The 13,307-nt window shown below is 30.1% G+C and overlaps 1 protein-coding gene and 1 pseudogene across 1 annotated transcript; both read right to left on the bottom strand.

The window, feature by feature from the left end:
- Positions 1 to 576: 576 nt before the first annotated feature.
- On the bottom strand, positions 577 to 3,741 carry LOC114165150 (annotated as a pseudogene).
- Positions 3,742 to 9,097: 5,356 nt separating this feature from the next.
- Positions 9,098 to 9,498, bottom strand: LOC114165149. The gene is made up of 2 exons (XM_028049814.1): positions 9,166 to 9,498; positions 9,098 to 9,109 (listed from the first exon to the last, which is right to left on the bottom strand). The coding sequence occupies exons 1-2, from the start codon at positions 9,496 to 9,498 to the stop codon at positions 9,098 to 9,100; spliced, it is 345 nt and encodes a 114-aa protein (XP_027905615.1).
- Positions 9,499 to 13,307: the final 3,809 nt, after the last annotated feature.

Here is a 13,307-nt window from a genome sequence, read left to right as displayed (position 1 = left end):
GTTTGAGATGAGTGACTTAGAAACCTGAGTTACTTTCTTGGGATTGAGTTTAGGCAGACTTCATGTGGGATGGTTTTGCATTAGACTAAGTATGCAAAGGTCTTGCTGAGAAAATTTGGAATGCAGCAAAGCAATGCTGCCAACACTCCTGCTAAAACAAGATTGAAGCTTGAGATAAATCCTGATGAAGAGAATGTTGATCCAACTCAATATAGAAGCATCGTGGGAAGCTAAGGTACCACTGTAACACCAGACCAGATTTGAGTTTTAGTGTTGGGTTGGTGAGTAGATACACGCAATGCAAGAACCAAAGCTTCACACCTACTTGCAGGAAAACGAATTCCGAATGTCTCACCACACTATCAACTTAAATTTATGAATTTAAATTATTAATATCGAAAACTGGGTAAAATACTTAAACTCAAACTAAACTTCAAAAATCCCGTTTCCGTTAACATGGTAGTAACGGTTATTTACAACAAAGAAACGATGTCAAACCATAAATATGCATGAAATCATGAAAATAAAACAACTGAGAAACACTTCCAAAACAGAGATAGACAATTACTAATGCTCTCAAATATATGTGGCCTTTGGAATATTGTGCAGGAACGCAGCTCTTGCAGCAAGGTCAGTTGAAAGCGTCCCAAGGCAGCAATGGTAGCAGTATTACTACCAAACTTCTCAATTCCCCGAGAAATCATGCATGTGTGACTTGCTTCCACCACTACTATCACATTTCCACCAATCAATGGGGAAATAGTTTCTGCAATCTGCTTAGTCACCCTTTCTTGAACCTGCAGCTTAATGCCATAAAAATGCACTATTGACTGCAACAGGCTTTTCTCAATGGGATGAAACCCTTTGGAAACGAAGTATCCTATGTGAACAACACCATGAAATGGAAGCAAATGATGCTCACACTGTGGACAGAAAAGGCAAGTTCAGCTCTGACTGTAGCTTTTCATCAAACCTAACCCCTCATTAGTGTTCAAAGCACCATTTGTCCGAATCCCAAGCCAACAATTCAGCACCCTCTCAATGCTACTACACTTGAAGTTCATCAGCCATTTGGTATACCTAGCAGGAGTCCCTTCTAATTCCTTCCTAGTTGGATCCTCGCCTAAAGACTTGAGAATTGAAGCTACTGCAGTGAGCATAGCAGGGTTCAGCTCTTCGTTCTCGGATGAGACTTTAGAAGACAAAGAAGGACACCAACATTGGTTGTCCATTGACCCCTTATCAAGAATTTTGTCCTTGTCAATGCCTCTAAAGTTAAGGAGGCCAAAAAAGTCAGCCCACAAGTTTGCATCTTTGTTTTCAAAAACACCAGAACCAGAAGAAACCAGTATCCCCATCACCCCTTTGTGGTTTGAGCCAAGAGAGTTTGATTCCATGTCTGGAAAGGGAATGTGTTTGCATTGAAACACAACAGCAACACCTGTGGGTTGAATTCCTTCATGCAAAGCAGAACACACCTCATTTGCAAGTCTTTGAGGTTCTTGGAGACGTTTTGCAAACACATTGGTGACACGGGAGAGTTTGCTTAAACCGAGAACTCTTTGGGCAGAAGGGACATACCCCACATGGCACTTGAAATAGAATGGTAGCATGCAAGACTCACAGTAGGAGTAAAACTCAAGGTCCCTCACAATCACAACTCCACCTACTCCACCTGCCATCACCAGCGAATTCGGTATGGTCTAGACCAACTTCAGGGAATAATGCACCTTCCACAATTTCCTTCACACTTTGAACATAACCTGAAATATCATAAGAGCTTCTTATCAATAATTCTGGTACATATGTTTTAAAAAGTATCTTAAGTTCTAAGTTTTTTTATTCATGAGGGTTCAATTTGTTTCCAAAATTACAAATTTGGGTTCTCTTTGAAAAAGATTACCTACACGATTTGAAGTAAGCATAACTTTGTTTTGAAGTAGTTGTCAAAACAAACGGTGACTTTTTGTAAATTAGATCCATGTCATAAGGACCTAATTTGGTTAATTCTAATTAAACTTAATAAGAAGAAATCGTCTGTTCTCTACGATGACTTCAGTTAAAATTTCCTGAGTAATTTAATTTTAAACTCAAGTTATCATACTCTTTGTCGATTTCAGTGTAACTGATTTTGAATTAAAGTCGTCAGTTTTTCGACTTTTGAGTTTTGTGTAATTAATTTTAAATTAAAATAAATTACACTAAAGTCTTTAGAGATGACATCTTTAATTTAAAATTCAATTATTGAAATTGTCAAAAGGATAGCAATTTCCATTCAAGTTCAATTATACTAAAGTCGTCACAAAGATGACAATTGCAGTTCAAAATAAATATTTACTTAAATTGCTACTGGGAATAACAGTTTCTTCTAATTAAGTGTAGTTAGCATTAATCAAATTAGGTGCTCATATAGTGGACTTTAACAGAAAATAAAATAAAGGATAAATATATATTATCATTAGTATTTTTTTTTATAAATATATATACATGTCAATTACTAAAGGTTAAGTATCTATTTAATTGTCTTAAACACTGCATGAGGCTTAACAAGATTAATAAATTGAGTTTTTTGTTAAAAATGTAATTTATTTTATTATACAAAAAATGGGTGTCATAAAATATCAGTGAAAGGTTTAGAATATAAAATATGAAATATAAAGAGTAAAATAAAGGATGGTTTTGATTGGATGACAGAAATAGTCGGCATCTTACAACGTGTTAAATGCACATCCAAAGAAGTTATGGTTAAAAAAACAAGCGTACAATGTGTGCCGGCACATCCAAAGAAGAAAACTATAAATTTTATAAAAAAAATAATTTAATTGAAAAAGTAAATATTCATTCCACCCTTGTAATAACACAAACGAAAATAGGATTATTTTTCGTTTTAACAAAAAATCCTGTAAGTTACTTTTTCAAAAATGAACCAAAAAAAATGATAATTTCATACTTTCAGACTTTTCGCTTAGGTTTAAAAAAAAGAAAACGAAACATTTCAAAATGTAATGCTATTTTTAAAATTATTTGTATAACTATAGATTTAGGTTCTAAAATAACACAAGTTTAGGTCTATATATCTCAAACAAACATATGGTATAAATTAAACCTGTGTTAAGTATGTTTTTAATCCTTGAAGTTTGGCCAAAAATTGAAATTTATCCCTGGTCAAAACTTTGATAAATTTTGTTCTCTAAACTTTAAAAATGAATGAATATAGTCCTTTTAACCCAATTACATTGACTTTTTTTAACATGTGAAATGTGTTTCATATTAATATTGGAGTTGTTTACGACATTTGACACATTATCGACTCAATATTTACTGAGAAATGCGTTCGAAACCTAAGAAAAAAGTTAACAAAATTGAGTTAAAAGGACTATATTCATTCATTTTTTAAGTTTAGGACCAAAATTTATCAAAGTTTCGGCCAGGGACGAATTCCAATTTTGGGTTAAAGTTCAGGGACTAAAAAGATACTTAAGCCATTAAACTTTCATTATAACTAAGCAAAATAGAAATGAATGAATGGTCACCTCTGGTTCCTTCACGAAGGGCTTTGGCAACACGAAGTGGTGTCTTTCTAATGCCTTCTTTATTGATATCTTCTCCTAAACCCATCAACAAGACTTTCACAGCACCTTCAATGGAAGTTGTGCTGCTCTCGTTCTCAAAACACTCTTTTCCATCACACATTCTGACTCCATTCTCACACTTTAAACCAACCTCGCCCAAATGCTCCATTCAAACACGATTTATGCAAACACCTTGTTCTGTTCATTTTCTATTGGTGACATTTTTCGTATTATAGAGAAAAACACGTAGATGGTGTAGTGGTGACAAGGAAAGAAAGAATGTGTCTCAGTCTACACAGTAGAGCATCTTTTCCTTTTTTTTATCTGATTACTTTTGTGGGAAAATATTGTTGAATTTCATGATATTAATGTTTATTCATAAATATTAAATAATATTGTTTAGTGAATTTATTAATGTAATAAATAAGTTACGTCATTACCAAAACAAAATTGACATTAATTAAATGTGATAAACATTATATTTAATAATAGATTGAAATTCATTATTAATTATATTGAAAAAATGTATTGAGATTAGTACTTAATGTTTATATATATATATATCACTACATGCCAATTTTGTTTTGAAAATCTTTTTGTAGGAAATACTTACAAATTTTATTGAGAAATTTTTTTTTCAAAAAATTGTTACTAATTTTATTGCAAAATATATTGTATAAAACACTTTTCGCAACAAATTTTGTAAGAAATACTTTTAAATTTTATAATTTTGTAAAAAATATCACCCACGAAAGAATTACCTGCCAATTAAAATTCTTAGAAAAAATGGCAGAAAAATGCCTTTTTTTTGCAAATTTTTTTAACAAATTTGCAAGAAAAATTTCATGTAATATGAGAATTTTTAGTAATGTATATATGTATAAGTAAAACTTGTAATTAATATCTAAGACAATAATAACTAAACATACATATGAAAATAATTAAACATACAAATGAAAATAATTAAATTAATGAATTTTAAATATGTAAACAATAAGCCGAATAACCTTTAGTAAAAATACATTTAAATACTATTATTTAACGGATATTTATTTCCTCCATATCATTTTACATTAAAATATGTCTAAAGATTTGATCAATACTAAATAATATCATTTATTAAATTTTGAAATTATTATTAAATAATTGGAGTGATTACTAAACCAAATATTACCTTCACTAAATCTAATATATATATATATATATATATATATATATATATATATATATATATATATATCTAATATATATATATATATATATTTACAAAACTAAATTTTATTATTACAATTAATATAAAACAGTGAAAAATTTAATTAAAAAGTTAATTAATATTTATACAACATTAAATTAATGTTTATCTATAACAAATATAAAGGGGATTCCCCTTTTTGTGTCCACATTTTAAAATACCAATTTTTCCCTTTAAATATAATAATTTATTAAATTTTTAAAAATTGACCGTTATTTTTATAAGCTTTTTATAAATTTGGCTATGTCTGCTTATTCTTTTCTTCTTTATTTATCAATGGTTATTCTTTCATCTGTTCTGATATATTTCACTTTATTTTTAATAAATATCATTTTAGTTTATATAACAACATAATAATATTTCAATATTATCACTTACTAATATAATATCACGCATATTTAAAAAATCATACACACAGACGTGATACCGCCTGTATTTATGCTAGTAATAGTTATTAGAGTATAGGTTACGGTTTTTTTCATGACACACCATTGGATATCTTCTCTTGCATGTTGCTCGCCACTAGTGTGCCTTACTCTGATGTATGTTTTCTTTTACATCTGTCTTCTGCCTTGCTCCTCTTATAGCTATAAAAATTGTATGTGAAAGCATGTAAGTTAGAAAACACAAAAAAAGTGGAATTTTTCATAAAGTATAAGTTAGCTAAATAAGTCTCTAAAATATAGAAAAATGGTTAAAAATACGTGAAAAACAGAAAAGAGATAGTAAATTATGAAATTTTGAGAATTTGGAGCTGTCAACTGGGTTTCCCAATTATCCATTAGAAGGGAAACATAATTTCCAACAACTTTCCAATTCAACACTTCTTCATTTGAGGTCCTAACAAAAGTTATGATCCTTTAAAGGTTTCTCTCCACCAAATCTTGCCAAAATAAAGCTTGTGATAGCAATGAATAATATACACACTCTACAAATAAATATGCAATGATATAAGTTACCATAAAAAAAATTGATTCAAAAATCAATTTATTCTTATTTTTGGTGAATTTTAGAAGTAGTGAAAACTAAGTTTTGATGTTATCTGGTACTTGATTCTAGTTCAACTATGTTATTTGATGTTGTTAAATCTTGATTTAATTTTTCATGTTGTTTAATGGAGCGTATTAGGAAACCGTAACATATATACAATTTTTTCATCCAACCGCGGCCTATTATGATTTAAAAGAAAAAAAGAAAAAAATTCAAGTCTATTGGCTACGGTTTTTCCAGGAAGCATAACTTGTTGTGTACATTAGGAGATGGTTCTCAACCATAGACTATAACCCACCATTTTTTACTATGTCTAAATATACTACAGTTCATTAACCGTAGCTTAATATTAAAAAAACCGTAGACATATCCCCTTCCTACACTGTTAGTTTTGAGCAAATGGCTAGTAAACTATATACATGAGTGAAAGGCTCGTTATTAAGAGTGAATTCAAATATTATAAATCAAATTTTATACTATTAAGTAGGATGATTTTTATTATTGTAAATATCTAATTTAAACCTAAATGAACTATTAAGTAATACTAGTCTTACAACTGTGCGTACGCACGAGTTATTATTTTTTTTTCTTTTTTTTTTCCATTATATTTGTTAGTTTAACATGTATATTAGTAAGGAGAATTGATTTATTATCATCGTATAATCAAAAGTACATGGTTGTATTTGTTTATAATAACAATATATTTTACAATAAAATAACAATATTTTTGACCTGAATCTAATTAGTTTATATGAAACTTTTATTGTATGTAACATGAATTAGTTTTGAATTCATTACCATGTGTAATTAATTGGTCATGTTTGATATAACATAAGTAAATAATTAGAAATAGTTTTAACTACGTAAAATCTATATAAGTCCATGTAGATAATAATTAAGCACACATACCAATCGTACTATTAATACTAATATTATTAATACTAATGTTAATATTAATTCAAATAATAATATGATCACCTAGAAAATATACAAGCAATTGAAATATGATTTCGTAGAAAATAAAAGTGAAATGTCTGTACAAAATGAAAGTAAAGTGTAGACATACTGTGAGATATGAATGATTTCGTACAAAAAATAGAAACAACATGAATTAATGTAAGATTTGTAGCAAATATAGACAGATAAAGATATATCGAAAGATAATGACATATGAAATCAAAGATTTTGTTTTTACATGACAAATATTATTAAAAAGTAACACTTGAATATGAATTTATTTGAGCTAAATTATAAATTTGACATAATAAGTAATTAGTGATGTGTATATATATGATTAAAATTTTAAATTAGACATTTAAATTAAATATTTGTTATAAAATAAAGGTAATAAGAGAGAGACAAAGGAGAGGAAGAATAAAGAATGAGAGAGTAGGGAGCAACTTCTGTTTGTATGTGTGTCTTATTACTGAAAGGACAAGTCCTATTTATATATACAACATGGTAACCCAGAAAGGATATAAAATCAAATAGTAAATACAAAATATTACATAGAGAGTAATGAATAATATGATTATCAATCATATGGGTAATTGTATAAATCAATGGACGACCATTAATTCATAACATTCTCCCTTGGGTGTCCATTGATAAAAGAATGTGCCTCGTTAAAACCTTACTAGTAAAAACCCTTTAGGATAAAAACCTAGTGAAGGAAAAAGAGTACATCATTCTATATAATATTGTTCTTTGCATCTTCTATTTCTCCCCCTCATGTAAACTTACATCATTAAGATGGCGGAGTCCAATCCTGTGAACCAATTGCTCAAAAGTTCTCCTTGGCAAAGACTTTGTAAATAAATCTGCTAGATTTTCACATGAGCGAATCTTTTGGATCTCTACATCACCATTTCTTTGAAAATCATGAGTGAAAAAGAATTTTGGAAGAATATGTTTTGTTCTGTCTCTTTTAATATACCCTTCTTTCAATTGAGCAATGCATGCACTATTGTCTTCATATATCGTTGTTGGTTTCATTTTTCCAAGGATAAACCACAAGTTTGTCGCACATGTTGAATTATAGACCTTAACCAAACGCATTCACGACTTGCCTCATGTAATGCTAAAAATTTTGCATGATTTGACGATGTTGTTGTTATTGTTTGTTTCACAGATCGCCATGAAATCGTTGTGCCACCACATGTGAATAAATATCTTGTTTGTGATCGACCATTATGAGGATCTGATAAATAACCTGCATCTGCATAACTCATTAGATCTAATTTTGAAGCATTTGGGTAAAATAAACTCATATTCATAGTGCCTTTAAGGTAACGAAGTATTTGTTTTACTCCATTCCAATGTCTTCTTGTAGGTGAAGAACTATATCTTGCTAACAAATTTACAACAAATGTTATATCAGGTCGAGTATAATTAGCAAGATACATTGGTGCTCCTATAGCACTAAGATATGGTACTTCAGGACCAAGTAGTTCTTCATCTTTTTCTTGAGGTCTAAAAGGGTCTTTATCAACATCTAATAACCTTACCACCATTGGAGTAGTGATTTGTCCATATAGAACTTTTACATACATGAATTAAATATAAAACATTGTCTTAAAATTTAATAACATAATATAAAATAAAATAAAACTATTTTCTAATACTCCCATCACCAATAACGTGATCAATGCTTCCATCAGATTTAGAAAAGAAATCATCAATATCAAGATGAGTAGTATCCATATGACCATAATCAGAATCACCATCTTCATAAGCAAAGTGTGTTTCTATATTCTTCTTTTTATGTGATTCTTGGTAGAGTTCAACAAGATGCTTTGGTGTATAACAGGCACGGGTCCAATGACCTTTACTGCCACAACGATAACATATATTTTCAGCCTTTTTGCCATTATTTTCACCCCTTTCTTTTTCCTTTTTCGCATTCTTGTTCCACTTCTGTTGATGAAGTTTCTCTTTGAAATTTCCTTTATAACCATGTCCACGACCATGATTAATAGCACGACCACGACCACGACCATGGCTACGACCACGGCCAAAATTACGACCACTATTATTATTATGGTCTTGACCTCGTCCATGATTATATGGATCAGATGTTGCTACATTCACTTCTGAGAATTGAGTAGAACCAGTTGGTCGGGCCTCATGATTTTTCATCAAGAGCTCATTATTTTGTTCAGCCAGAAGAAAGCATGAAATCAATTCAGAATATTTGTGAAAACCTTTTTCACGATATTGTTGTTGCAAAAGTAAATTAGTTGCATGAAAAGTTGAGAGTGTTTTTTCCAACATATCCTCATCATTAATTCTTTCTCTACATAGAGTCAATTGAGAAGTAATTCTAAACATTGCAGAATTATATTCACTTACAGTTTTAAAATCTTGCAACCGTAAATGCATCCAATCATAACGAGCTTTTGGCAAAATCATAGTTTTCTGGTGGTCATATCTTTCTTTTAAATTTTTCCATAATACAGAAGGATCTTTTACAGTAAGGTATTCAATTTTCAACCGTTCATGAAGATGGCGATGAAGGAAAATCATAGCTTTAACTTTATCTTGTTCAGATGCTTTATTTCCTTCTTTAATAGCATCACCCAAACCCATTGCATCTAGATGAATTTTAGCATCTAAAATCCATGATAAATAATTCTTCCCTGAAATATCAAGGGCCGCAAATTCAAGCTTTGCAAGATTTGACATGTTTTAGAACTAGCACATAAAATATTAATATAATGAAATTTCATGTATGAAATTATTAAAATCAAATAATAATAATAATAATATGACAGAGAAAAAATAAATCAAACAATTATCATTACAAAAAAAATATAAGATAAAATTTGTGAATGAGAAAAAGATTAGTAAGAACCTCGGTTGAGGAATGTAGAGCGTTGTTCTTAGGGAGAAAAAAAAATGCCTTCACGCTTAGTTGGATAACCCTCGTGCTGACACTACAAGAAATTTTGTATTTTGCTAGAGAAATTAGCTAGGAAAATTTTTTATAGCTAATTCCTCACTAATTTGCGAGGGAATAGCGAAAAAATAAAATTATAGCTAATTCGTAGCAAAATAGTTACAGATTTACCAAAACATATATTTGTAGCTAATCTCTAACTAATTTGTGAGAAAATAACGAAGGAATAAAATTGTAGCTGATTCATAACAAAATAGCTACAAATTTACCATAACATATATTTGTAGCTAATACCTAGCTAATTTGCGAGAAAATAACGAAGAAAAAAAATTTGCAGCTTGTTCGTAGCAAAATAGCTACAAATTTACCATAATATATATTTGAGATATTCCTTCTCAATTAAAATTATATTAAATTCAAAATAAAAACAATTTTTAATTTAAATATATATTTTTTTAAAATTTAAATATTTTAAAATTACTATTAATTTAAATATTTAAATTATTATTTTTAAATATAATTGTATATATTAAAATATAAAATATCAATATCAATATCAATAAATAAATTATAATATATTTTTTATTTAAATTTGGCAATTTAGGAATTTTATTTTTATTTTTTAATCAGTAAAGTAAAATATTATTAGTTACCTTTGTAACTATCTTTTACACACTGAAATATTATAAATTTAAAAGAAATAATTATTATTTTTAATAATTTTTAATTTAAACATAAATTTTTTAAAATTTAAACATGTTAAAATTATTGTTAATTTAAATATTCTAAAATTAATTTTAATTTAAATATTTAAAATTATTATTTTAAAATATAGTTGTATATATTGAAATATAAAAGATCAATATCAATATCAATAAATAAATTAAAACATATTATCATATAAAAATATAAAAAAATTTCATGATATTCAAGCTATAATAAATATACAGCAATATAACAAAGGTTTTAATTAAAAATAAGCAATAATATATATAAACATTAATTTTAATAAAAGAATTATAAGTTTAAGAAAGATAATTTTATAAAATTATTAAAATTTTGCTATTTTTTTTTTTAGATTTGGCTATTTAGGAAAAATATATTAATTAGTTCACTAAAAAATCCTAGAAAAAAAATTATGCTGGATCATTAAACACTTTGCAAGGAAAAAATATGTTTCCTTTCGTCTTTGTACACGATCTCAACATTTATTTCGTTACTATTCAGTCTTCTTCTAGTCTTCCTCTTTATCAACGGTTTCCTCTTTATCCATTGTTAAGCTTTGCTCTAAATTTAATAGTCTCTTTCATTCTCCATCCTTTATTGTGCTTTTGGAATCTTAACCTCTCACGTTGTGTTGCTTTTGAAATGCTACATTCATCGGTGTTGGTTTTCTTCTCTTCCTGTCACAGTCGTTCACCGTTGAGAAGCCTCCACACCACACGCCGCTGCTGTGCGGAGGAGGTGCCGCCCCAACGTAACCATCGATTCCTCGTCCACCGGTATTTCCCCAACTTGGCAGCGCGCGAAGGCTTCACACTCCAATTTCTCTCTGTTTTCTTTTTCTTCCTTTTCCCAATTTCGGCGATTTCAAACCAATCCTCATCCTTAGGTCAGTTTCCATTGCATTGGTTTCTTTCGTCATGTTGATTTCTCCGTTTTCTTTTTCCCTATTTCTTCTTTAATGTTTGCATGTTGTAGTGCTTTACTTTCATTTCATCATTACCAAAACTAACCCTAAAAAGAAATAGCTCCTCAACAGAACTTCTTCATGCTTTTCTTCTTCTCTTAAAAGGTTTACTTTGTTGTTATAGGATGTAAACTTGTATTTTTGTAACTTTAATTTCTTTGATGATTGATGGGATGAATATCACTATCCTGGCTTTGGTTTGTAAGTTTAGCATCAGATGCAAATAATTTAGCACCACAATTTTGTTTAATCATTGTTTCTTTAATGACATTTTAGGTGGCTCATTAGTGTTTTAGCTTTACAATTTTAAAAAATATTTAGTTGGAGGTTGCAAAGCTTCACAAATCATGGGGTTGGTGGAAGGGAATAAAATGGATAGGTGCTCATCAATTATCAACCTGGTTATCCAATATCTAGGCAAAAGGTGCTCATCAATTATCTTTTGTTCTTCTATTTGTATATAGCTATGATCTTTTACATATTTATGAAGGGATGTGCATATTCTGGTAAGGCGTTTTTGTGCACTAAGCTCACATGTTTAGTTTATGAATTGTTACATGTTTTTTCATTAATGAGTTCTCTCAACTCAACTTAACTATCAACGATGAAGTCTTTTTATTATTGGGATATTTGAGCTTATCTTCAACGAAAAAGTCATTTCAGTTCATCTTGCTGGTTAACTAACATGATTTGTGACTGATAATGAATTAGAATATTGAACTCTTATTGGTTAGAAAGTTATGACTTCTAATTATATATCGTGCTCATCTTTTTAATCTTCGTTTGAGAAAATGATAGCAGAAATGTTATGTCAAGTCCTTACTGTGATTCAGGAATCATTCAATTTGGTAGAGCAAATTAATATGTCATTGAAATTTTTTTATCATTATATATAGAAATGGATGCTTGGTATTAATTAATTTGCATGTATACTTCTTTTTAATGTGTATTTTCATGCTAATAATTTTTACTTTATGTCCTGCTCATGTTGGCTGCTTCAGATTTGAACTTTTGCATTGTTTACATGACAACCAGAGTTTCATGGTATTGAAACTGCTTTTGTTGCTGCAATGCACGCGTGCCTCTCAGCCAAAAATACAAGCACTGTTGAATCTGGTTTTTCTAATGCTTTATTCATTTATTACATTATTCTTGCTATTTTTTTATTATTTGTTAATGGAATGTAAGATCACGTTTTTAATCATTATTCATAAATGATAATGGATTGATTTTGGACTTGTTATCCTGTAAATTCGTAATTAATTGTCATCATTATGGGAATATTTAAATGGTATGATTAAATATTTAAGGAACTCGTTGGCATCATCACTAGTGCAGAATTGGATTTCTACCTCGCCTTATAGACTTTGGTTGGTCAGGAACCGAAGCCTATAATGGCGCGGTGGCAATTTTGCAATTATAGGCAACTTTTATGCCTCGGTTCCCCTACAACCCGAAGCCAAAAGCTGTTATAGGCCTCGGTTGTAATGAAACCGAAGCCAAAAGGGCTGTTAGGCCTCGGTTAAGAAGGCCCGAAGCCAAAAAGGATGCCCAAAATTTCAAAAATGCCATTCTCGTTTTGACTTATAGGCCTCGGTTGGGACAAAAGCCGGTGCCAAAAGTGGTGTTAGGCCTCGGTTATTAGGGACCCGGGGCCAAAAGGGGTTATATGCCTCGGTTCTAAATTGAACCGAGGCCATATTGTTTAATTAGGGCTCAAAACAGCGCCCCCTTTCTTCCTCGCGCGCGCTCCTCCTCTATTTCTCTCCTCCATTTCTCTCTGCAATTCCGGCCACCATCGCGCGTTGCTCCTCTGCTGCCACTGCCACAGCCACCCCGTCGTTGTCTCCTTCTTCTCTCTCCGCGACTTCCGGCGAGAAAACCAAGCGAGCACCCGAGCCCTCT

This window comes from Vigna unguiculata, chromosome 10, assembly GCF_004118075.2.
Source record: "Vigna unguiculata cultivar IT97K-499-35 chromosome 10, ASM411807v1, whole genome shotgun sequence".
Lineage (NCBI taxonomy): Eukaryota > Viridiplantae > Streptophyta > Magnoliopsida > Fabales > Fabaceae > Vigna > Vigna unguiculata.
The sequence above is the reverse complement of the archived record's forward strand: the minus strand, read 5'-3'. Positions and strand labels throughout refer to the sequence as shown.